The sequence below is a fragment of the Photinus pyralis genome, unplaced genomic scaffold (assembly GCF_008802855.1).
Source record: "Photinus pyralis isolate 1611_PpyrPB1 unplaced genomic scaffold, Ppyr1.3 Ppyr1.4_LG7, whole genome shotgun sequence".
NCBI lineage: Eukaryota > Metazoa > Arthropoda > Insecta > Coleoptera > Lampyridae > Photinus > Photinus pyralis.
In genome coordinates, this window is record NW_022170738.1 from 7,931,864 (window position 1) to 7,957,376 (window position 25,513).

A 25,513-nucleotide genomic window follows, 5' to 3' on the forward strand; every position below is an offset into this window, starting at 1 on the left:
TCTGTCTCCGTGGAGTAGCTACCTAATACAGTTCGATCTTTCGCTGTATCTGTTGCTTACTCCTCTCGTGCGGATTGCAGTTCTTAGCAATGCGAGATATTTAGGGGCCCTCTCATTAAGATTTCCCCTATTTAAAATATGTTCTGCTTGAGCGATAATCGATTTTCACATGAATACTTGCTATTGGCATTCTCACATGTACTTTCCGTGTTAAATTAATTTGTGTATTTTGTTTTTATGAACTTGGGTTAATTGGATGTGATTTGATTATCTAATTTTTATCATACAATTTGAGATGTTTCATTTATGTGTATTTTGTCTTGCATTTTATTGCTGTAGGTGATTTATTTCATGTATTTGTGTGGCCTATGCCGGGGATTTTGTCCCGTAGAAGGTTTCCCTGGTATGGTCTTGTTGTGTGCGTAATATATTTATTTGTTCTTGTCATTTCTTACGCACAAAAGTTCTGTCTTTTATTTAATTCCCTTCCCGATTATGTCTTACGTCCCAACACATCCAAGAACCGATTACACAACGTAGGAGTTCATTCGTGCCACCCATATCGAGCCGACTGCCATCCAAATTCAAAAGTGCCGCGAAACGTCTATCGTTTCGACTTGAAAGGTATGTGGCTCTGCTTGTAGTTTTTTCCATATCGATGGGCTTGTTAGATGAACCTAGGACAGACAGAAAATATTTGGGTGTATTATCATCACAAGATGTTTATGAGCATTGTTGGATAATGTTTGTCCCATTCTTCTTATTTCGCAAATATTCGAAATATTGTCTAGTAAGTAGTTTTACAGGATAAATTTATTATAAAAGTAGCTATTCTTTTATGTAGGTACTCACAAGAAAAGCGATCATCTAGTGCGTATTGCCCTGTATGATTCAATTAACCGTTTATCCCGCGGAGTAAGTATAGTTTTAATTCTTCTTCTGTATCCGTTTCTTTTTCATCTCATAAGCGGCTACCGGACGGTGTTTAACTATAGGCATTATGGGAGAAGGGACCCTCTAATAACTTTTCTTCTCTTTAGTGGGTATGTGGGCTAATGGCTTGCTCGCATTCCTACATGCACTCTTTTTGTGTTCAATTGTGACCGATACTGGAAAAAAGCCATGCCTATTTTGATGTTTAGGTACATGCAATTTATCATTTTAAGAGTTGTTTTTGTCGGCACTTGACGTAGATATTTTTAATGTGTTTTTGCACTATATCTTACTTTTCATGTTGTATTTATTATGTTACTGGTATCTTGTTTTTATGAATGTGTTTAACTGTATTTGCCTCGATTAGTCGATTCTTTAATTGTACCTACAGTTCAAGATGTTTGATGTTGGCATTTAAACATTGGCCTTATACACCGGGGACAACACAAAGTATTACCATAATATATACTATGGTATTACCAAAGCGACGTAAGCATTTGTGAAAAAAAAAAGGTAAAGGACTTCAGACCTTCACTAAACATACAATAAAAACTTCAAAATTAAGCTGTAGAATGTAATAGCAAATAGAAATTAAAAGATTCAACAGTTTCAAACTATTATCTACAGATAACATATCTTTATACATTTCTTCCATCATATTTGTATCTTGGTCCTCTAATGAGACATTTGGTTCACTATCACAACTTAAACTAACGGCCCTTAGTGTAAAAACTAGCTTTTGTTATGCAGATTCCTTAATAAGCTGGGCCAGAGATTCACTGATCTCGACCATTGTTGGCCTCTTTTTCTTATTTTCTTCCAGGCACTTTGTCGAGATCTGATACAGTTCTTCAGAAAAATTCTTACCCTTGGCAACCCACGATCCAGCTTTCGTATCGGTGAGCGTGAAAGTTCCAGAATTATCCTCGCATACTTCCTCCACATGCGTGACCTAATCAGGACGACTAGTTCAATTTATTTTTAAACAAAAAAATTTCAACTTACAATATCTAAACCTTCCCTATTTTCATCTAGAGGTGGCAAACCAGTTATCAGCTCGAGCAAAACGACTCCAAAACTGAATGTATCTACTTTTACAGAGACATCTCCTCTACAATGAGTTATTAAATTAAGTAAGTGTTTGTATGTATCACACGCACCGAAACGCTTCTCTGGCCATATAGGCGGATGTACCAAAAGCGGTCGTACTTGTGTTTGTGTTCGAACTGGTTAGTAATCGTACTAATCCAAAATCACATAACTGAAATATAAATAACTTACATTAAACATAAAAGGACACATAAATAAGGTTTAAACAAATTAATAAGCGATGTGTTAGAAAAAAAGTAATAAAAAGGCAAACGGAAATAACTGAAAAATAAAGAGAGTAAGTATTATTGCCGGAATGCAGACACGTAAACAAATAGCATACTGTACAAAATAAATTTTATTAATTTTTACCAGCTATAGTAGATAGGTCAAGCAATAACTTCTACTCACCCTCGGTTTATTATTAGCATCTAAGAGAATATTTGCGGATTTTATATCTCGATGAATTAATGGAGTTGTGTATGCAGTATGCAAATAGGCAACTGCCCTTGCTGTTCCCAAAGCGATATACATCCGATCGGTCCATATCAGTTTTTGATCTGCACTCTAGAAACTAAGATTAGAGTGGCACTTCATAGCCAAACGAATCTAACCTGAAGTCTATCTTTAAGCGCTCCACCTGGCATAAACTCGTACAGTAGACCATACGTAGGCCCATCGCACGAGTACCCTATAATCGAAAGCAAATTCTCATGCTTGTACTTGCTTAGAATTTCCACCTCGTTTCTAAATTGCTTCGTTACGGGATCCTCGATGTTTACAACAGCCTCGTTATTCAAGAAGAGCTTTTTCACTGCGACCGGTTTATTGCCGATATTTAAGGCGAGAAATACGGAACCGAAAGCGCCCGATCCGAGAAACCGCCCGCTGCCCCCCTCCACATAAGGTGTCGTGTCAAAGTGATCAGTGGCAACTTCGATGTCGGCGTAAGCGAAATGCGGCAATACCGTATTGAGACTTAAATTGGGTAACGGCGAGGCGCACGTCCTTTGCGAACCCTGCGATACGTTCGTATTGTGCGAGGCGTTAGAGCCGCTGTTTGAATTCAACGAACCGATTTCGGATGACGAATCGGTTGTCGCGGTTATGTCAATCACAGGTAACAGATTACTGGGCTCTGATAGTAGAACGTCAAAATGAGGCACTATGGATTGACTCGACTGTGATTGATTTGGTTGGGCCGCATTCAATATGCTTAGATTTGGAATTTCAATCTCTTGTGGTGATGACTCGGGGAAAAGTTCACTTAGCGCAGGTACGTTTTGTTCCTTTTCACTTGACTGGATAGCGGAACCTGCAAATGTAACTAAATAACTAACCTTAGCTATTACGTACAGAAATACTATGTCTAGTTGCTGTTTTAAAATGTTACAATGTAAATTACTCAGCCTTCTAATATGTTTGGCCCTGGCCTACAGAAACCTTAATCAGGCCCTGAAATTACAAACGATATTTTTAAAGTCATCAACTGTGTAATGACAATGCATTTGAAAAAACACTACCAATTGTTTTTTTCAATGAGTAGCGAAGCACCAGTTTTCCGCTTTGAAGTTTACCAGCTTTAATTACCACCCGGTATATATAGCCGAAAAATTGGGCGCTTCGTTTTTAAGAAAACGGTAGCTGCCCTTTAGAAGATTACGGGAAAATAAATTATTAGATGATTTTAGTTTCCCTAGGTTAATTCAAAACCAGCATTAAAAGCAAAAGGTCGCCGTAGCGTGCAGTTTCCATAGATAAAAAAAGACGCCTTTTTGTTGGTCCGAAATTCCAAGTAACAATGGGAATTACTGGGCTACCATTTCAATGAGTAAAATTAACCATAGCTTTAATAAATTGTGTTGCAGCAAACCTTTTCTGATTGGATTGGGTCTAGTGGAGTTCCAAAACTTACCGTCCTTGAGCAGGGGCAAAAATTGCCCAACAGCGCTCCGGCGACTACTGAAAATCGTATGCGATTCTCAGTTCAGAGTCTGCAGTTGAATTTTGTTGTGCACAATTTTTTTAACTTGGTCATGCAAAATATATTTTATTTCATTTTTGGACTTAAATGGCCGGGGTTTCGGTCAAGGCTGTTCTACCAACTCAAGCCCACTATGCATTTACAAATATCCATTAAAAAGTAGTATCATTATTTGGTAGAATTTCGATTTTGTATGTAACAGAGTGGTCCTGATTTTTTCAATGCGTGTGAAAACTTGAGGCGCCAAGAAGTCCTGATAGATGGCGAGATTCGCTAGAATTACGAAACGATGGATGATGTTCACACGTCGTTATCAAGTTTACTACGTAGCGTAGATTCTGCAGAGTCGGCAGGATTCCACTCCACTTGAGTCAAGAGATCTGATTGAACAGGAAAAAAGTTCCACGGCTACAGAGGTTCCAGTGCTGTCAGTTAGTTTTTATTAGTGGAAAAAGTTGTGTGTCCCAAAATGGGTGTAAATAAACTAAACAAATATAGAAAACGAGCTCCTGGGTATGGCTGTAGCATGTGCAAAACCAAATTTTAAACCTGATGTTAATTTTTCTTTTATTCAAAGTGGCTATGTATCAACTTTCATTTAAATACCTTCATAAATAGTAGCAATTCGGTTTATAAATGGTCGAAATGCGAAAAGGACACTGTGAATGTTGATCGATTAGACTCAATTTTTGGAATTGCGTTTTATATAGCTAAAGCTATACTCATATTGAATTTCATGCAATTCGGTTCATAACTCACGGAGATATCAAAAGGGCCTTTTTTTTTTGGTACATTGCCAATTCACGAACTCCGCTCTACAAATTTGATAAAGAATCCACCTGCAAAATAAAACAAAAAAGTAGTGGGAAGTAGATTGTTTGGGGAGAACCGTCAGGCATTGCACGTTGAACCGTGGGCGAGGTTAGGTCACTCACCTCTAAATTACCGCAGGGTGGTTTTTATATTTTGTAAGAATTCTCGCTGAACCGTGAGACAAACATTAGCGTGAAGCAGTCAGCGAAGGTAAGTCGGTCACTTGTAATTTATTGCAGAGTATATATTGGTGTGACACTTATAATCGAGAGCGCGCTCTGCCTAAAAAACTGCGTGCGTCTATGGTAATAACGCTTAAGCAAGTGTAAAACAAATTGAGAATAAGAAACTATTACGTTAAATGCGAACAGTAGTGGGAGTGAATTAAAGTTTGGTGATCTTCAAATTCAAGAGATAATTTACGGCTTAGCAAATTATTACGTTAAATACGGACAATTAGCGGACGAAATTAAATCCTGGGACTTTCTGTCCGTCCGTCCGTCAGTGAACGTCAGGAAAGGTAGTAATTTTTCGATACATTATTTTATTTCCGGATTGTTTTAACAGTTTTTGAATAGATATCGTTTTCAAAATAGCTGTTTTATTTGTTAATTTGAAATGCAATAAAACGACTGGAATGTCCTATGAATGAACGTCCATAGGGCATACAGTATGTACCTCGGTATGTACCGACCTAAGATGTTCATATCGTTGACATTTAGAGTTGCAATAGACGTCCAATGTACAAATTCTGTATATACGGGTACATACTATGTTGGTACAAAAGGTCCACATATATACATACACTAGACGTTTAATGTACCCACTTATTTGTGTGTTAAGTGGGAACTTCAACCAGCTTGGAAAAATCCAAATGTACCTATATGATTTATCGTGTGTGGACTCATATGAAAGAAAGTATATTTTCCCAATTGACGAATTAATATTAAACAATAAGAATCTTCCAGCTGAGTTCAATTTATTATTAAGATTTTGAATTGCTAGTAAAGAAGACAGTAAATCATTTTTATTATTTTTGTACAACCTAAGTATCACATAATTTTGACGTAAAATAACATTGGTTTATGGTATTGTTACAAAGGTGTGTAAATCAATGTAGGGTTTTGATACAATACCGACACGTAAATATTTTGACATTTTGACAAAAGGATAATGTAGTAGCCCCCAACAAGAGAGTAAAAACTGGATAATAGAATACTGCTCTGCACCCAAAAATGCGCTGAAGACTTTGATAATTTTTTTAATTTTAAATTTTAAATACAGAAATATTGTAGGAATACTGTAACTGCATGTAATCCGAGATGTGTAACCCATAACCTCCCAGTAAAATATTTGGACCTCGATTTGGACCTTCTACAACAAAAGGTTGCCAACCCCTGGTTTAAGAGAATGTAACTAATATGCGAGAAAATGAAGCGCGTTAAGATAAAAAGCGAGTGTAAAACCAAATAAGCGTCGAAACGCCACAGACTCAAAAAACCGTAGTTACTGAGCATGAGGGACGGTCTTTCATGTATAAAAAACATAGCCGAAGCTTGGTTCTCGTTGGGTTCGTTTCGGGTTCTTAACGCGGCGAGTGCATAAGTAAAAATTTGGTGGGAGAGAGAGATTCAGAAATAATGAACGTTGGTGTACCTACACTATGAGGTACTCGATGAGGTACACCTACTTACTTATTTCTTCCTTTGGTAAAGTTGCAGCATTAGCACCAACATCCAAGGCACTTAAATCTGGTAAAATGGTGCTCAACTGATTGATATCCCCACAGCTTAAAGTTTTAGATTCCTCAGACTGGTTATTTGAACCGGAATCAATCAAATCAGATATGTGTGGAACAATATTACTGGCACTTGACACCGTCTGAGAAAAGTGAATCATATCTGACACCTCTTCTGCTTCTCTCACAGTATGCGAAAACACAATCATATCTGAAACAGGAGCACTTGCATTTTGTCGCGTCAAACGCTGTCGCCGACTTTCACTCGAGCGATCGATAACTAGAGGTGTGAAATCTGTGATTTCACTAATCACAATTTTCGGAGGCACAATAACTTGGTTGCTACCACTACTACGATTTACATTAACATCGCCCGAATTACTATTGAGCATCGAAATGACAGAGCTGGGATAATTGATTTCGTTTAATATCCTTTCTACTTCCTGAATCTGTTTATCCGGCATGGTCGGAATTACAACTGGAGCAGGAGGGCCATCCGAAGGCCGCGCAGGAGGCTCCTTATTCAGTAATTTAACGGCAACATAGTCAGCGGCTGCGAACAGCTCCACTGAGGTAAGTAAGAACAACAGGTGTCCTAAGGCGGGACGAATACGGCCTGAAGTACCCCATTCGTCGAATAATATTTCAGTACACGCTCGGCCGGTGGTCTTGGATGCATTTTCGATTAATCTGCAACAATGTAAATGTTACCAGGATAGTCAACGATTTGGAAATATGTTACTTAAAATGTTCCGTACGATACTTTCTCACATTGGTCAGACTGAGAGAGCATTCGTAATTTTCCTTTTCGAGTAACTTTGGGATTTTGTCCATTAGAATTTTCCACGAATCGTTACACTCTAATATCTGCACAAGTCCTCGCAAGGAACTTGGTGGAAGTTTACGTAATTCGATATTCATTGTGCAGTTAATCTACCTTTTTGTCTTCGGCAGTTTGAGGTTAGTACCTCTTATTTGAAAACATTTATTTCTCACCCTATATACCTACTTTAGGTTATTGACTGTCACTATGTATTTTAAATTTATAAATAATTATAGTGATTAGTGAAGTTTGGCAAACAAAATGGGCAAATAGTAAAAACCAGAACGCTATCAGTTATAAGTTTCGTCGGTTTAATTGGTCGAAGGATTCGTCACTTTTAAAATAAAACCTTGGTACGGAAGTATGTACTGTGTAGCAATAGACGCATTACGTGAACGTGGATTGTAATTATGCAGACCCCTAACTAGGTAAGTGAAAAGAAAACAATAATGTCCTTCTTTTTTAGTCATTTTAATCAAAATTAAATATATGTGGTTCGAATTCTAACAATTTTTCTTTAGGCATAATTTAATTATTCTATTTTCCTACGACCTTCATTGTTTTGGGAATTATCAATGTCAAAGATCTAGCTAGTGAATTCAAATTTCGCGCTTAAAATTTGAATGTTTTTTATTGGGATAACAGTGGCGTAGCAAAGGGAGGAGTCATGACACACTTCCGACATTCTACATATTAGCATTGAATTTATAACTATCTCATAAATTCAATGATATTTAGATTACAGATGCAAACATTTTGATTTATTAGATAAATGAGTAAACAATTAAGTAGGCCACCGGATGCAACTTAGACTATGGGCGCGTTCAGCCGTATTCAGCGAATCAGCGCTTATGACAACCGTTTCCAGCACCAAATTTCAGGCGGCGATTAAATTGGCTGAACACATTTTTAGTATACCTTTGTTTATTCATTCAAAGCCTATACCAAGAGGTCCGTGCATACCACTGTCACTATCTCTTCTTTGCTTTTCCCATTATCATATAAAATGAAATTAGAAATTTAGGTTAGGGATAGGGATTATAAACAAAAGCAAATATTGGCATGCCACGATACATGCGCGAGGGAAGAGGCAAGCGCGCTCTTGTTGGTGGCATGTACAAATTATACAATCGACAATAGTTGTGGCAGTGCGACCAACACAAGCGCGATAAAGAGAGCGCTTTCCTGTTAGTGTCCCCTCTCGCTCACCTGCAGTATTCGCGCTTGGCATTGGTACGCGGGGTCCATTTCTATAATATGTCGATATAGATTCGGATACTGACTACTGTGACGTCAAAATGCACGGGAAAATTTGTAAATCTGGACAGGTGCTCTGTTTCATCTAGATATTGGCGCTTACGTATATCGGTATATTTTACTCAAGGTATAATCATTGTTTATTAATTGTTATTCCATCGACAGTTATATTAGTATTTTGGGTAAGCCCAGGGCTAAAGTGGGTAAAGTGCCGCTTTAAATAATTCTTATATTTGTTCCAAACCATAGGGTTTACAATTTACTGATGACAGACGGTTGCATTCATATTGTGGTATGCAGGCTGACAATTTTCGGAGGTCCAATTTTATCCGCAGAATAACTCCACTCGTAGGTCCTTTCTCTCGTTCAATTTCAACTAATAATATCCTCCAATAGCCGAAAAATTCGATTATAGGGCGTTTGATGATTAAAGTAAGCTGCTTTCCACATTTGTATATTGGCCCAAAACAAACAATTTTAGATGGGGAGCCATCCGTTCCCTCTGGCAGGGAAGGGTGAGCCCTCTAACGATATATTTTTTTTAGTTTCTGGCGTTTTACAGGATAACTCAAACTCTACACTCTTTATCAAAAAAAGTGTATTTACTTTTTTTTGTAGAGCATAAAATTCTTTATCGATTAGATGTATTAACAACTTTTATCTTATCGCCACTCTAACCACTAAATCAAAACCTCAAAGTTGATTAACATTTTTACATTTGGGAAAAAACGCCTTTGAGAATGATTTGATTTCATCAAAACTAAATATCGAGCTAAATATTTTACTCAAAAAGGGAAATCTTATTACACACATTTTTTTCTATTTCGGTGTCACAATGATGATGTACAAGTGTTTTCGGCCGAAAACAGTTGTACAAAGACAGTGATTATAGTCGTTTCTTTTTGGTAACTCATCTCTTAAGTTGGCAGTTACTAGTTAGTACAAGTAGGTACTTCGTTGGGTACTTCCATGTTTAAACTTCAAAATGTCAGTCTTACATTGCAGTCTTACTACGCTGCCAACCTAAAACTTAACGGCATAAAAAGTGTTCCCAACATAAAACATGTTAGTTCTAATGTTCCCTCTAGTTTCTGATAATGATTTTTTTAATTAAATTAAAGCACCGAAATAGAAAAAATAGAATGAAAAACTCGTGTTACAATGCTTTATTGTAATACTCCTATCTTGCGGACACTCGTGGCTACGCTTCGCGTCGCCACTTGTGCCACAAGATAGTCGTATTACAATAGGTCGCATTGTAACACTTGTCTTTCAATATACTATTGATAAAAAAGATATGCAAACAGCTACGACCCCTCACCCTCCACTCCTTTACTCTCCTCTCCTTCACTCTCCTCTCCTTCACTCTCCTCTCCTTCACTCTCCTTTCCTTCACTCTCCTTTCCTTCACTCTCCTCTCCTTCACTCTCCTCTCCTTCACTCTCTCATTGCCGTAGCCTTCTATCTGCAATAAAAGAAGAGAATATTTAATGACACCTTACACCTATTCATACCAGGAGGCAGGAGTTGGAACCCATACGAAATATAGGTTCCGGTTCCGACCTATTTAGGTAGAATTATTGTTAAGGGTTTCGGTCCTGTGGCTTCAGTAATTTTTGGTTTCGGTTCCGGTTCCAATTCTTTCGGTTTTTAAGGGTTCCAACATAAATAAATTAAATATGATTAAAAAACATAAATTATTAATTATAGAAAACAAATAATAATACACAAAATTAAAGTACATTGATTCTTTTACATACTTACATATTGTTTACGGTTAATTGAAACTTATTTTTAGTTCGTTTCACTACTGTCAACTGCCTGTCTTTTCCTAGTTTCCTTTTCTTCAGCAGTATAGTTTCAACTATTATGCTTTCCTTATACATTTCTCAACCCTCTTACTGTTTTTGATTCATTTTCGATCTTAGTCACTCTAAAATAGGTATTTTATATTTGTTTGGTATTAAGGTTAAGTTAAGAAATTAGTGGATAGCTCTGAATAAAAGGGTGAATTTGGATTTTTGGGTTTTGAAATTTTATATCTCGGAAACGAATGCAGATTTTAAAATTATTACAATTTTGTTATCAATGTAAGCTAGGGCTATATCGAAGGCGAAATATTTTGTGAAAAAGTTTTTAAATGAAATGGGCTATCGCCAGGGGGCGCTACCTAACTGAATTCTTTTAAATGGAATATGCTACTTTTAATTCGATTTTTGGAATTTAGTGCAACATGAGTTTAATACATTAGGTAATGAAGAAGTTAAGGGTTTATTCAAAGTATCATCAAACAGTTGTGTACAGTTTACAAAAAAAAAATAATTCGTTCAAAAACAAAACTTATTTTAATTGATACTTAGCACCTTTGTGCGCTAGACCAACGATATTTGTGATAACTTTACTTATATGTGCTCCCAACCTGTCTCGTTTACGTAAATAAGATATATGGCCCTAGCTTACATTTACATATAACAAAGTTTTAAGAATTTCAAACCCTATATTCGTTCCCGTGATATCGCGCTGTACCATTCCTCGGTGAACATCCTGTATATAAGCATTGAATAATTATTATTCAATGATATAAGCTAAATGAATAATATTAAATCTAAGAAAACGCATCAGAATCAAATTTTAAGAGCATATAAAACGCAATTCCCCCACACATAGCGCAACGTGCCTACTCTAACAGTGATAGAACCGAAAAATACCTATTCTTTGGCACTAACGGTACCGGTATCGGTTCCGGATATCATAACTTCTTAAATAATCAGTTCCGGTTCCCAGTGAGGGGCATTTTAATGCAATCAGGAACCGGTTCCGGTACCGGTTCTTTTCGGTTCCGGTTTCAACCCCTGATTCATACACTGCTTTGTGACATAATGACCATTGACTCACACCGAAATTTTAGAATCCCTCCGATCAGGGGAAGGGATGAGAAACTCGTTTTTTATTTTAGCATTTCACAGGAAAACTACGCCATTTAGGGGTTAGATGGAAGAGCAGAAATTGTATGTACATATGTTTCATTCCATTACTGAATCTCGCCCTTTGTACACACTTCTATGTAATGTAACCTATAGGTACTATTAAAGACATTTATTATTATTATTATTATTATTTAGCAAAAAAGGTCAGCTTACCATTTTTGTAGTGCATAAAGTTCCCTATCAGTTGTTCTATCCCTACTCTTAACGGCTTAAACATCGATTAAGCGAACGTTAAATTGGACAACCAATTCAGATGCAATATTTTTACAAAAACACTACAAAACTTACTTAATAAGTAATTTCGTGTTGAATGTCGAAATTTCGTGTTGCAAGTCGAAATTTTCCGTTGCAAGTCAAAATTTCGTGTTGGAAATCGAATATTCGTGTTGCAAGTCGACATTCCGTGTTGGAAGTCGAAATTTCGCCAAAAAATAAAAACCAATTGATGTGTCCCCTCTGCGCTTCTGTAGCAACTGATCCAATTTCGCGCGTTTCAGCAAATATGTGCATGGACAAACAAGTTCGCGATTTTCAGCGACCTTAGTTTAAATTACGATTAAAAAAAATGGCGACTGCTTGCCAACAGTTTGATAATTAGTAATGCCATTGAATTTATAACTATCAGAAGCGCGGATCCCATATAACAGTTTGTGACCATGTGCCAACTGGCCGCCGCTAGGAGCAGTTCGATCGTTTGAAAGTCCGTGGGCGATCGAAAGTGGAGCGTTACATTGACATTAGATGGCAGCATTACAAACCATTTATTTTGACCATTCGAATATTTTCCTTTTTAATCGTCAGATGTCAGGAACTCCGGATGTTTTTTGTGTTATCATTGGAATGGTTTTATAAATAGGATTGGAATGTTCTAAAAATAGATCCCTTAAGAAGCATTGCGTAAATTTGTAATGTAAATAATAATACATTTAGACGAACGAAGCTTGCAGTCCTTGTCCTTGAAGGAATGCAATTTCATACATTCTATTCACAGGCAGTAAAATAGGCAGGTTCCACATTTTTACTGAAAGCGGGAGATTTTGTTATTAAAAAACGATCAAAAAAAATTTGAAGGCAAAATATTGTCCGTTGCAAGCAGGCAGCTACATCATTTCCACATTCACATTTGATAACTAAATTTCGCGAATCAGCTTTTTTATAACCATGCAGCATTGTGCACAAATAAATCGGTCCCAGTTTACGTGAATTCGTATACCTACTAGAGCTGAGCGATAAATGAAATTGTTATCGATTTATCGATAAGTCTGTTCAGTCTGATAATTATCGATTAATCATTAATTGATAACTATCGATAATTATCGATAACTTTAATCACTTATCGTTAACTTTCGATAATAATCGACAATTATCGATAAATCGTAAGGCTAATTTTCGATAATGATCGATAACGTTTGATAATTATCGATAACTTTTTATAATTATCGATAACTTTTGAAAATAATTAATAATGATTGTTAGCTGCTGATAATAATCGATTATTATTGCCACGAAAATTGTCTATCTCTGATATTTATTGATTAATAAATAAGTAGCGGAAATTATCAAGAGAAAACTATCGATACTTTTTCATAAATCTCATCGATATATATTCTCAATCGATATATTACATCATCCATGCGTACACTCGCTAACATTTTTGTTTTTTTGGTATTGATATTGCGAGAGATAATTTAAATAAAACAGGATCTTTTGATGCTCAAGTTTTCTGAAATCAAAGGTGATCAAGTGGACGATAATCCTCAAAAATGAGTACAGCAGTAGGTTGTGAATTGTGATCATATGGCAACTCAACAATGCTCTTACATCGCTTTTGTTGGAAGTAAACTGGTATACCTAAACATTGAAAAGTTTATGTCGTTAAAAATTCTCTCGATAATTATCTATCTTAATAGTTTAGTTGTGAGATTAATCGATAGATTATCGGTAATTATAGGTTTATCGACCAATCCTTTAACATTTTCGATAAATTACCTACACCGGTCTACAGCATTTTTGCGCACGGGACATATATACCTTATTTTTATTGCTTCTATAGCCACAAATAAGAATTAGAACAAAAAATGGTTATGTATTTGTTTTTGTGTGAAAAAAATGCAAAAAACCTAAAAAAAAAATACCTATAGAATCCTACTTACATAGGCATGATTTATTAAATGGTAACGTTTCTACATTTATAATTTGTTTATCTTAGAGTCTAAATGTTTAAAAATGTAACAGTTTTGCTGTTTTTGTCATGTTCAACTGAATCTGATCCATCATGCTTCCAACTTCCTAGCCTTGGGAAGGTACCTAAGTTCCATTGTCTCGAGAAAGTGTTGTCCTTATTCCAAATAAGCTCCCATATTATCCTTAAATTGATCTAAATGAGAATGTAACCTGTGCATCTTTATTCTTTAGAGACATTCTATACCCCATGATACAAAACCAAATCCTGTCAGCTCGTCATAATTTTCAGCTCTATGGTTTCCCAGGAAACACTGAACGGGAAACCATGGACTATTGCCTTAAAACTGTTCCAGGATTTTTTTTCCTCTTTGCTAAGTAACCGCGGAAAAATATCACCCTCCATTTTTCTTTTTTTTAGGGAAAACAAAGATTCCGCTTTAATTTTCGCCCCTGAAAGCTTTCAATCAAACCGCTGTAACTTTTGTAAAAGCAAATATTTTCGATGTCTTAATCGCACTTTTTATTTATTTTTGCTTATTATAGTCAGAATATATATTGTGTAAATCCCATGCGCAAAAAATTCTTTTTTTGTTGACCGGTCGACCATTTTTTTTTAAATTTATCGATTGACTATCTATTAATCGATAATTATCGATAAGTTATCGATTAACCATTGAGAACAAATTTCAAACGTCAGAATTTAAAAGAAAAGAGGTTAACGACCTTTTTATTTTGTATCAAAATTGCCAGGTGTGACGTGTGATCCTAGATCAGGGGTCGGCAACCTGCGGCTCTTTTGATACCTATAAAGTTGCGGCTCTCCGTATTTATTTAAAGAAATTAGTTCATTTGTTCGAAATTCGCCTTTTTAATTAATCTTATTTTGTATCAAAAGTATACTTGCAGCAAATAATTATCTAATTTTTGACACTTGTTTACTTTCTGGTATTCTTTTGTTTTTTTTTATTATAGCCAGCCTACTCCGATGTATAAACACGTAATTAATTAATGAGTAGGTACTTTTGTGAAATAACCTAAACACTGCGGAGTTTAAGCACAGGGCACCCCTTATAAACATTTAAGAGAAGACAAAAGCGAATAGCGAAATAAAATAGTGGTAGTTCCATTTGAAAAAGAATAGTTATAGCACTTTGAACAAACGGCATTGAAACAACCAAATATTCAGGATGTTCTATTTAAAAAGATCAGTTATTAATTGACATCGTAAAAATGGAATGGAACACCCTGTACATTCAAAAATAATTTCTGTAGATCCGCAACCACCAATATTTTTACCAGGTATCTATCAGCTATTTAGGAAAAACCGACGGACTGTTGCAGGACCCTGTATATAGCCAAAAACTATAATATTGAATCAAAAATTATTTGTGGCTCTTTAAGAATTGGGAAATTTTGTAAATTGTAATTTTTAGCTCTTCCGTTTCAATAGGTTGCCGACCCCTGTCCTAGGTAGTTTAACCGGTGGCATGGCAACGGTTTAACCGACACACACAAAAATTAAGAATAGATAGGTAGGTACATTTAATTTCTGTTAAAGTGATCAAGGATGCCTGCGTATTTTTTGCTTTCCTGTTCAAATGTAATTCAATCTTCCTTAAGGAATGTTAAGTAAGGTCACGATTCATGAAAGGAAGAATGTTTATCTTACGTCATTCAACATCCCGTGTGCCACATAAATGCCTTATAAGTACGTTTCTTGGGTATCTAGAATTCTGTATACAACAATTACAAATCGAGATAGTGGGTTCATTACAGATTCCTGTATAATAATTAAAGCCCGCTTGACATGGAGCAATAAAAATTGCAATTGCATGCAAGTTGCAAGAAAAATTGCGAAAGGCATGCGCAGTTCAAAGCCAGCTGATCAATTGCTGCAAGAGACTTGCATGCAATTTTTATAGGACCGGTGCTATTTTTCTTGCATGAATCGTGCAATTCTAGGGATAAATCTAGTTGTTTTTGTATCACCAACCTAGTAAAATACAGCGGCGGCAACTATGATGCTGAGAGACGCACTCATTATTTGTTTTTATTAATCTTATTTATTCTTGTAATTTTCATGTTTCTTCAAGCAATCAAAATTTAATTTTCATTTGAGGTTAACTACTTTGTTGACAAATCCATATGTTTCTTCTGTTGGCAGACATGTGGCAATTGAAATAGAATTGCACCATGTCAAATACCATGCAATGCTTATTGCATGCAAGGATTTGACCTTGCAATTTCTTTCTGCAAGTTCTTGCACGTTGTATTGCTCCATGTCAAGCGGCCTTAACAAAGGTAAAAAACTGACATTATTATTCATCTTTCTCGATGGTAGAGACATCTACGTCTTGTAATTTAAACTATTGAAAACAGTCACATATCCTGCCATTTAACCTGCGCTTCTGATAGTTATAAATTCAATGGTAATGCCAATGGGCATTGATTACACTCAGTGCATAATCAATGGCAATGCGTAAAAAACGCAAACGGTTTCAGTCGGTTCTGATCACCGTCACCGTGGTTCTGATGAACGCGCCCAATGTTTGTTTACTCAACTCATAGCGTTTTCGATTGGCAAAACTCGTGCTGCACGAGTGCAATTTTTACGTTCTATTGGTAATTTTAGGGCAATTTTCTGTGTTCCATTGGCAAATGTGATGCAACAATTACGCACTAAATGCAAATTTTGACGCACGAGGTCGAAGAGCTCGTGGAGCAAATTTTCAAAATAAAAGTGCGCCAATTTGAATTTGTTTCTTGCGTTGGAGAGTTTTTTGTTGTTATCTAGCGATAGCGAAGATGATGAACTAGCCATATAACTTCTACTTTGCAAAAAGTTGCATTTACTCTTTAAAGTGAACGCCAAAAATTGGTTCTTTACAGGAATTTCAAATTTATATTCCTCATTGTTTATCATAAATAATAGTGAAATCGTTTCAGTCATTTTTTAGAATACAGATTTGTCGATTACCTAAATCATTGTATAAATACAAATCTAAAATGAGGTTATGGACAAATGACAGCAAATATTTACGAATATTTATGTTCCATTGAGAGCAATTTTCACAATTTCACATGGATTTCTTCAGTTTCTCGTGCAACACTCGTGCAGTACGAGTTTTGCCAATCGAAAACGCTATCAGGTTTACTCCCATAGAATAGACAATATACATTTGGGAATCTCATACGCCCTTTGTTTATATGATCTAAGCATACGCCTATGTTTAATTGTATGGTTTACTCCGTGCAATTTGCATCAGCTGTGTTTGACTGTCAACATATAAATCCAGTGGTTACTTTATGAAAATGGTATGTTGTTGTTTTTACAAGAAATGTGGAAGTCGTAGTGGACAAATGAAAGAAGGAGTATCGTTTCACAGGTAATTATATGTTATTTTGTTTTAATGTGAGTAGGTACACTTAGAACCTGGTGGTCAATCACTGTGCATGAGAATGTCTTAAAATTGCCAAATGAACTGATAAATATGTGCAACAAAGGAAAGATACTGCTTTTATTTTAATTCCTGCGTTTTTTTAAATAGATATTTCTTGACCAGTGGCGTAGGTACATGCATTGTTCCATTTGTAGCTCTACTTGTAGGTATTGTATCGGGCGATCAAAAATGATTGGCTGTCAAGTCGCCTTTGGAAGTTCAAGTTAGATACGATTTCCCATGTAAACAAAAATTCCAAAGGCGACTAGAGAGCCAATCATTTTTGATCGCATTGTATAATATGATAATAAACAGAAAAGGTATGCATAAATTTATAACGTATCGGTTCATTTGTTGTGTCATTAGTCAGTACTAATACTAATCAATGCTAATACCGGGCCATCAAACCTAAGTTGCTGTCTTTGGAAATTGAAGCTAAGTACGATTTCACATGTAAACCAACATTCCAAAGATGACTCGACAGCAACTCATTTTTGATCGCATAGTACTAACACACAGATATGGAAAAAGATTATTGCAGATCTGACTCTCCATAAGCTAGATAGAAACCCAATAGCAATAGTGAGTGTGAAGTGAGATAGAACACTCACCAAATTAAAAGCGTCGATGCCATTTATGCGTCTTTCGCTTCGACTAGGGTCTAGGGAAGAAGGGGACTGATAATATCTTATCAAGGGCAAGACTAGAATCATTTAATTTTTACTGTCAATGTCAACAGTGGTAAAGTTGTGTCTCCCTCACACTCATATAATTTTTATTGGTTTCTTTCTAGCTTATACTTCCAATAATTTTTTTCCATACCAGTGTATTTATTGTTTTATCGATAGATTTAAAACAATACATTGGAAGTTACCATTTGTCGAACATTGGATTTTTGTGCCAATGCATATATAGCTATGGATAGCTATGTTAAAACTAAATAAATTAGAATTCACAGTACAATTTTGTATATTGTAATAGGGATAGGAATTTTGGGCAGAAAGTTTACTGAATTAAAAAGACCATTAGATGGGCAACACTGTTTGAATAATAAAGCATAAGTGTGTATGTATTGTTTTTTCTCCATTTCTCATGGGCCAATGTCGATCATGATATTTTCAAATTAAAAAATTTGCACTTTTTGTACCTATAGTCAAATACGCAGTAAAATATGTTGTAATGTAAACTAAAGTAGTACTATTTCTTAGATTTCCAAAAGACGAACAGATGCGTATCAGATGGCTGAAAAATATGAAACAGAAATTCACTCCTACAGCTAATAGTAGGTTATGTTCTCTACATTTTGAAAAGAAGTGGTATCTGCAGCATACTTCTAAGCCCCTGTTATTGGCCCAAGCTGTGCCGACCATTTTTTCTTTCTCCTCGGAAATTAGCGAGGAAATTAGTCAACCTTCTGCATCCCATCAATCTTCTGAATCAGAGCCACCTTCTGTACTGAGCCAGGTGAAACTCGAGGTGAAAATAATCTAATCTTTATTGTATGCTTAATCAAATTGTATGCATTACAGGCTACAAAACTGACTCAGGAATGTACTCCTGTTCCCACATTCATTGAAAAATCATGGACAGAAAAGGATAAAAGCAAGGAAATCCTCCAAAAGAAACTAGAACAAAAGACAGAAAGATTGCGCAAAGCTTCCAGTACGATAAAAATATTAAGACAGAAAGTAAGGAGATACGAGAAAAAAATCAATAATCTTTCATTCATTGTAAAAGAATTGCGGCAGAAAAAAAACGACGGTTCGAGTCCTTGTGAATTTGCAGAATTCATTATTATTGAAGGATAATAGTTTCTGTATTGTATAATATTGCAAATAAATATGTAAATTTTTGGCAGTTCATTTAGAGATGTAAATCCCACCTGAATCGATACCAGTACCGTTAGAACCAGGGCATGTGTTTACATTTTTACATTCTGTATGCTGGGTTGCTGTTACCCGACATCCGTCAATATCGACCCGTACGAAGTATACAGGGTGGTGACTTGCGTAGCGCATCATAGGGATTTCAATGTAAAATTCATAACATGCGATTATTGGCTCCCCAAATTATTTTGGAGCGAAAATGTATTAAGGTTTTTTGTAGAAAACAATTTTTTACGTCAATTAACCGTATTGTTTTAAATTTTTTGCATAATAAAGACGGAAAATTGGAAAAATAAAACCCCCATCTTTTTCAATAATCTGGGATGCCGTGGAATTTTGTAATACAAACACTACGCCAATATCCGTCATGCCATGGAATGTCTGCTATAAAACAAATCAAATTCTATCAAAAAGTATTATATTTATAACAGCGAATTCAACATGAAGAAAGACCAAATTACTAAAAACGGTTTTCTAATATATAAGTAACAATTTACAATAAATGTTTGAATAAGTCACCATTAACTGCAAGACAGTAACCAAGTCGATTATAAAAGCCATTGCGAACTGCTGCTAATTGATAACTGGATATCTTTTTGTTTTAGAAAATTCCATGGCATCGCAGATTATTGAAAAAGATGAGGGTTTTATTTTTCTAATTTTCCGTCTTTATTATGCAAAAATTGAAAACTCATCACGGTTGATTGACGTAAAAAATTGTTTTTTACAAAAAACCTTAGTACATTTTTGCTCTAAAATAATTTGGGGAGCCAATAATCGCATGTTATGAATTTTACATTGAAATCCCTATGATGCGTTACGCAAGTCACCACCCTGTATATGTAAAGGAGTGTATGGTTTAAGGTTAAATCTCGGGTTAAGCTTAGTTCTGCTAATATTTTAGAGTGACCGAAATAATCAAATCAAAAACAGTAAGATGGTTGAAGAATGCGTGAAGAAAGACATAATTGAAACTGCTGTTGAAGGAAAGAAAAAGACAGGCAGGCAATTGACAGATGAAACGAACGCGTAAGCGAAAATGAAGTTTCATTATAATCATGCGCTTAAATTTGGTGGATAATTTTTTATTTGTTTACGTTGGTACTCTTTAAAACCGAAAAAATACTGGAACCGGAACCGAAAATTATTGAAGTCGTAGAACCAGAAGCCTTAAAAAATTAATCTACTCAATTAGTGCGAAACCGCGGGAACCTATATAATGCATATGGGTTTCAATCCCTAAAGCAATAGTTGAAATTACTCTTCTGAAGACATCAAGGATAGGTAGTTGACAGAGGTGCAATGAACACGCAAATTAAAAAGAAGTTTCAATTAAACCTAACAAATATGTTTATGCAAAATAATCTGTACCTACTTTAATTTATTTATTATTTTTTTCTGTAATGTATTTTTTAGCGCATTTTTCAACGAAGTTGGATGCGCTATTGCATATCACTTTCTCTGTCCATCTACAGTTTTCGACATGTTAAGTTCGTTCTGTTTTTGATTCGGTAGCATGGTAGCTTATAGCTCTGGCTCCCGAGCCAAGAAAAATCTTGACGATTAATGTGGCCATTTGCCGCAGGCTGCGCAATATTAACTTTCTTATTTATGGAAAGATTATTCTTTGAAATTTTAACCAAAGAAACTTTTAGTAAAATAAAACGTACCGCATATTGAAACAAAAAAACTGGAACCGAAACCGACAATGATTTATGTCACAGAACCGGTACCTTAAATTAATTCTCTTTAACCTTTTTACCGATTGCCACTTCAGTTAAAATCTGATTAGGTATCACCTCGTATAAACAAAATAGGTGCACAAATTTGATGGATAAACTGGTTTTTAACGCCACTCCAAATATAGCGCAATGACCGTTCTGCACCTTGGACCTTGATGCTTTAGTGGTAACAATTGATTTAATATTGCGATCACGTTAATCCGATAATGTAATACCACGCAAATATTCACGTACATATGTGTTAACAAAGTAACATACTATTCGTACTGTATTTACGGTTGAACATAAATCCGCCGTCATTTCATGTTACGCGATCTAAACATTACCGCGCTTACGTTACTTAGTTTTGCTTCGAAAGGTGGGCTAAGAATTTAATACGCGCTCAACCTGCATAGATTTGCCATGAAAGAGGTTAATAATACCTCTTTCCCACTCGATTTTTACTTGTATTCACCAAATCTTACACACGAAACAGACCCAACGTAACACCGTAAAATTATAAAATATAAGTTATGGCGCCATTTTCCAAATTACTAATTGGAAATTCACTAACTGAAACAAAATGGAGAAGCTGTATTTCTTCATCTTTCAATCCATTATTCCTCTCGATACCTACCTACATTAAAATATAAACAGTTGTTGTCAAAGTGGCAAGTTAATATACACGATTTTCTGTATATATATATAATTGTATTATTATTTTTAATTTATTAATTAAATAATAGAATTGTTTGTATTTTAGCTTAAAAATTGAAGAAAACAAATCCACTTTACGTAATGGACTTTGTGATTGCTGGGACGTCCGCCGTTAGTGCTGGTTTCTTTACGCATCCGCTGGAAGTGTTGAAAATACGCGTTCAGCTGCAAGGCGAGTTGCGCAAAAGAGGCCAACACGCCGTGCATTATAAGAACTTATTTCACGCCGGATATGTTGTGGCAAAAACGGAAGGAATACTCGCTTTACAGAAAGGTCTTGTAGCCGGACTGTGGGTTCAGTTAATTATGAATGGGCTGAGATTGGGTACGTAATTATACTAGTTATGACCCTTGTGCAACTTTAATTTATAGGTGCTTACCAACTCGCCGACTCGCATGGATATGTAAGGGATAATGATGGCAATTTAATATTCTACAAGAACGTTTTATTTGGCGGTTTAGGGGGTACATTTGGACATTATTTTGCTAGTCCCTTTTTTATGATTAAGACCCATTTTCAATCACAAGCGAGTCAGAGTATTGCTGTCGGATATCAGCATAACCATAAAGGGACCTGGCAGGCTTTGAAGACCATTTTCAAGGAACATGGGGTATGAAATGTGACTAGGAATAGCCTCTGAGAAGACACTCATTTATAGTTGTAGATTAAGGGATTATTCCGAGGAGCCGGTGCATCAATTCCTAGAGCTTTCGTAGCTTCAACGTCCCAGTTAACTGCATTCACATACAGTAAGGAATTTTTAACGAAGCGCAATGTATTAAACAACCACCCATATCTGAAATCGTTCGTTTCAAGTATGGTTGGAGGAGTCGCTATCAGTACAATGGTTACACCGTTCGATCTTATATTGACGCGACTGTACAATCAGGGTAAGTAATACTTCCTTTCAATAATAAGTGATCTTATTGTATTTTGCAGGAGTTGACAGTGAAGGGCGTGGATTGTTATATAAAAACTATACAGATTGCGTCGTAAAAATTTATAAATCCGAAGGTTTGCTGGGGTTTTCAAAAGGGCTTAGTGGAAATTATTTTAGATTAGGGCCCCATACTGTGCTGTGTCTAATGTTTTGGGATTATTACAAAGATCTGTATGGCAGGTTTCGTGCTAAACATCGGCAGCAAGTGAATGTGTAGCATAGTATCTATAGTGTAATCGAACATGCATTTTACACTGAATTCAATGAAAGTCATTTTCAAACTGTCCAAATCGGTGGAAGGTTGATGGACATCGAATTCTGTGATAGATTTAGTTACAAATGTTGTACTCAATTAAACTGACCTTTACTTAATTGGCTCTTGCTCTTCGTCCAAGGAATTCATACCTAAAGTTGAGAGTCAAGTCCCGGCATTACATAGGTATTGTAATTGTAACTATGGTTACAGTTATTGCTACGACCGCCTCATTCACGTCGAAAATGTTACGTTACAAGCGAGTTAGTACACACATCAAACAATTCGATAACTTCCACAAATTTAAATGAATGATCAGAAATATAAATTTAAGTTGGGGACAACTCCATGTCATCAAGACATAAAAGTAAATTAGGCAAAAATTTACACCAAAAACGTAAACGATTTCAAACAAAAGGTTAACGGCATTCTTCATACACATCTTCCGAAGCCGGTACTGAAATCGTGACATCCTATATATTTACAACTCTGAGGAAAAACTGCAGAGCCACCTAACTTTCAAGTCGAAACGACGGACGTTTCGCTCAATGAATAACAAATACCATTCATTGGCTTGGCGATATGGAGGGAACAAATGAACTCCTACATTGTGTAATCGGTTCTTTTATATGTTGGAACGTGAGACCTAATCGAGAAGAAAGTTTAATAAATCATATAAGTTCGTGGGTATAACAAAAGACCAAAACGAATAAATATATTACGCACACAACAAGGCAATACCATGGAAACCTTCTACGGGACAAAAACCCCGGCATAGCCCACACAAATACATGAAATAAATCTCTACGATAACAAAATGCAAAAAAGAAAAATACACAAATGAAACATCTCAAATTGTACGACAAAACTGAGGTAATTGAATCAAATCTAGTTAATCAAATTCATTTAAAAAAAATCTTAAATGCAAACGGACAACATGATAAATCAATTTCGTACAAAAAAAGAACATGTACGATCAATTGAGATAAAATGATAAATTGCATGTACAACAAAAACATCAAAGTATCGCTCTAAATTCCAAGCATCAACTTCAATTAAAGTAACACGTAAAGTACATCTGAGAATGCCAATAGTAAGTATCCCTGTCAAAATCCATTTCATAGAAATAAACAGAAATCCTCTCATCTGTCAAATCGCTACAGCGTTGCCCTAGTGACACTCGCTTTCTGCAATGTTTACAAACACGACGAGATGATGGCACGTTTTGATAAGCATCAAGGCATCTCTATCTTTATTTCTTACTCTGAGATGCGAATAATATAAACAACCCCAGACACGATCAACCAAAATCTTGTGCAAATGAAGTAGTATTTTGAAGATCAATCCACTGAATATTAAAGTACAACACAATCATGTTCCTGTCGTGGCAAATATTGACACCAAGAAGGAATAGATTCAGTATAAAGACCCATTTGAAAACCTGTTAGGTACTATTAAAAAAAGGCAATAAAGTATAAATAGGTATTATTTTTAGGTTAGGTATATTTATTTGACAGCTGTACCTGTATCTAGGTAAACCTCTCGCCAGGAAAGATTGCCGGTCATAGAACACTTGATCCCGGTCTACAATCTATGTTTTTCTAAAGATATGAGCGACTTTCGTTCAACATTGGCACGATCCTATTCCGGAAGTCGCTCGCGTCTTAAGAAAAACAAAGATTGTAAATCGACACAAGGTGTGCTTTGACCGGCAATCTTTCCTGGCGAGAATTATATTTTATTTGTTCGATACCTATCCCCAAAAAAATGCCTATTACAATACTGCATTTGAGTGTTCAAAACGGAGATTGTAATTCAGGTATAATAAAACAAATGTGCAGAATTAAAAATTAAACGAATGAAACGTCATAAACTTACTTGCGTTCATATGTACGAGTATTATGACGCCCCATTCGACGGTACGGGGATTGCAATGTGTTTAAGAAGTTGCCTATTTAACGCAAGTATTCGCTACTGTAAGCGGCTGCCATTTTTCCCTATTTCTCAGTTTGTCTATAGTGTATAAAGTCAATGATTTGGGTCGTCGTTGGCACACCCGTTGGACACCCTGTATCTATAATATCTTGGACAGATGACATCACAAAAATTTCCTACACAAACACATTGCATCTTGCATCAAAACTTCTCGAGTCATGTAGTCACTAGATGACGTTGCTAGTTTTACCGGTAGCTTAAAAATCGGTTAATCAGTAGTCTTGACCGTGAAATATCGCCGTCAATAATCGAGGTTATATTTTGTACGAAATGTGCAATAAGGATGTAATTTCTGAACTAAAATACGTGCAAAAACAATTTCTATGCGCCGTCCCAATTCCAAAAATTAATTGGAAGGTAAGTACAACATCCATGATTTTACACGGCACAAACATTCCTACATGGTTTTTTAGAACATATTTGACGTTTTTAACTGTGAATTACAAGAGAATTTGGTTTCACGCACTGTAAATTTAAGCCTAGTATTGGAATATCCCATTCAAATTAGTTACCAAAAGTCTTTCCTGAAACATTTGATAAACAGATTGGAAAGGAAGGGTTTGACGCCTAGTGATTGTCTGTATGACGCTTTCGGTCGTGTGGTGGCGCTGGGCGACGCCGGTCCGTATTTTAGACATTACTTTTTGGAAAATGGCAAAATAATAAGTCTGAAGGAAAATTCGAGCTTCATTTCGGAGGGCACGACCGGTCTGTGCAGCTGGCAGGTATTCGATTTGTTTGGCACTGTTCAG

At 35.8% G+C, this 25,513-nt stretch overlaps 3 protein-coding genes and 1 long non-coding RNA gene across 8 annotated transcripts in view; 2 read left to right on the forward strand and 2 right to left on the reverse strand.

Annotated features, from left to right (window-relative positions):
* Nucleotides 1–1,493: 1,493 nt before the first annotated feature.
* LOC116177530 (probable receptor-like protein kinase At5g18500) lies at nucleotides 1,494–7,521 on the reverse strand. The gene is made up of 7 exons (XM_031496544.1): nucleotides 7,300–7,521; nucleotides 6,514–7,247; nucleotides 2,637–3,337; nucleotides 2,434–2,589; nucleotides 2,094–2,194; nucleotides 1,939–2,044; nucleotides 1,494–1,885 (listed from the first exon to the last, which is right to left on the reverse strand). The coding sequence occupies exons 1-7, from the start codon at nucleotides 7,476–7,478 to the stop codon at nucleotides 1,676–1,678; spliced, it is 2,187 nt and encodes a 728-aa protein (XP_031352404.1). The 5' UTR covers nucleotides 7,479–7,521; the 3' UTR covers nucleotides 1,494–1,675.
* A 148-nt stretch (nucleotides 7,522–7,669) lies between these two features.
* On the forward strand, nucleotides 7,670–22,885 carry LOC116177533 (solute carrier family 25 member 35-like). 2 transcript variants are annotated; one of them, XM_031496549.1, is made up of 5 exons: nucleotides 7,672–7,808; nucleotides 21,619–21,897; nucleotides 21,945–22,183; nucleotides 22,238–22,463; nucleotides 22,513–22,885. In XM_031496549.1, exons 2-5 carry the CDS (start codon nucleotides 21,654–21,656, stop codon nucleotides 22,728–22,730), a joined length of 927 nt encoding a protein of 308 aa, XP_031352409.1. In that variant the 5' UTR covers nucleotides 7,672–7,808; nucleotides 21,619–21,653; the 3' UTR covers nucleotides 22,731–22,885. The 2 variants fall into 2 exon arrangements, 1 of the variants encoding a protein (XP_031352409.1); XR_004146691.1 differs by lacking the exons at nucleotides 21,619–21,897; nucleotides 21,945–22,183; nucleotides 22,238–22,463; nucleotides 22,513–22,885 and adding exons at nucleotides 18,457–18,724; nucleotides 18,778–18,864 and having other exon boundaries at nucleotides 7,670–7,808.
* LOC116177534 lies at nucleotides 9,932–10,568 on the reverse strand. Its single transcript, XR_004146692.1, has 3 exons — nucleotides 10,402–10,568; nucleotides 10,152–10,277; nucleotides 9,932–10,102 (listed from the first exon to the last, which is right to left on the reverse strand). It is a non-coding gene; the product is annotated as an uncharacterized LOC116177534 (long non-coding RNA).
* Nucleotides 22,886–24,891: 2,006 nt separating the features above from the next.
* Nucleotides 24,892–25,513, forward strand: part of LOC116177531 (protein-lysine N-methyltransferase EEF2KMT) — a 43,394-nt gene continuing 42,772 nt past the window's right edge. For all 4 annotated transcript variants that reach the window (XM_031496547.1, XM_031496546.1, XM_031496548.1 and 1 more), the window contains exons 1-2: nucleotides 24,892–25,118; nucleotides 25,175–25,486. In XM_031496547.1, the coding sequence (XP_031352407.1) occupies nucleotides 25,032–25,118; nucleotides 25,175–25,486 (399 nt within the window). In that variant the 5' untranslated portion in view covers nucleotides 24,892–25,031. The remainder of the gene's footprint in view (nucleotides 25,119–25,174; nucleotides 25,487–25,513) is intronic.

Bases quoted from the DNA above. Each gene is read 5' to 3' on its own strand.
- LOC116177533 (XM_031496549.1), top strand. From the start codon at position 21,654: ATGGACTTTGTGATTGCTGGGACGTCCGCCGTTAGTGCTGGTTTCTTT. The intron at 21,898-21,944 runs GTACGTAATTAT...TTTAATTTATAG, and splicing joins TATGAATGGGCTGAGATTGG to GTGCTTACCAACTCGCCGAC. The intron at 22,184-22,237 runs GTATGAAATGTG...TTATAGTTGTAG, and splicing joins CCATTTTCAAGGAACATGGG to ATTAAGGGATTATTCCGAGG.
- LOC116177530 (XM_031496544.1), bottom strand. From the start codon at position 7,478: ATGAATATCGAATTACGTAAACTTCCACCAAGTTCCTTGCGAGGACTT. The intron at 2,045-2,093 runs GTGCGTGTGATA...AACTCATTGTAG, and splicing joins ATGGCCAGAGAAGCGTTTCG to AGGAGATGTCTCTGTAAAAG. The intron at 1,886-1,938 runs GTAAGTTGAAAT...CGTCCTGATTAG, and splicing joins ATAGGGAAGGTTTAGATATT to GTCACGCATGTGGAGGAAGT.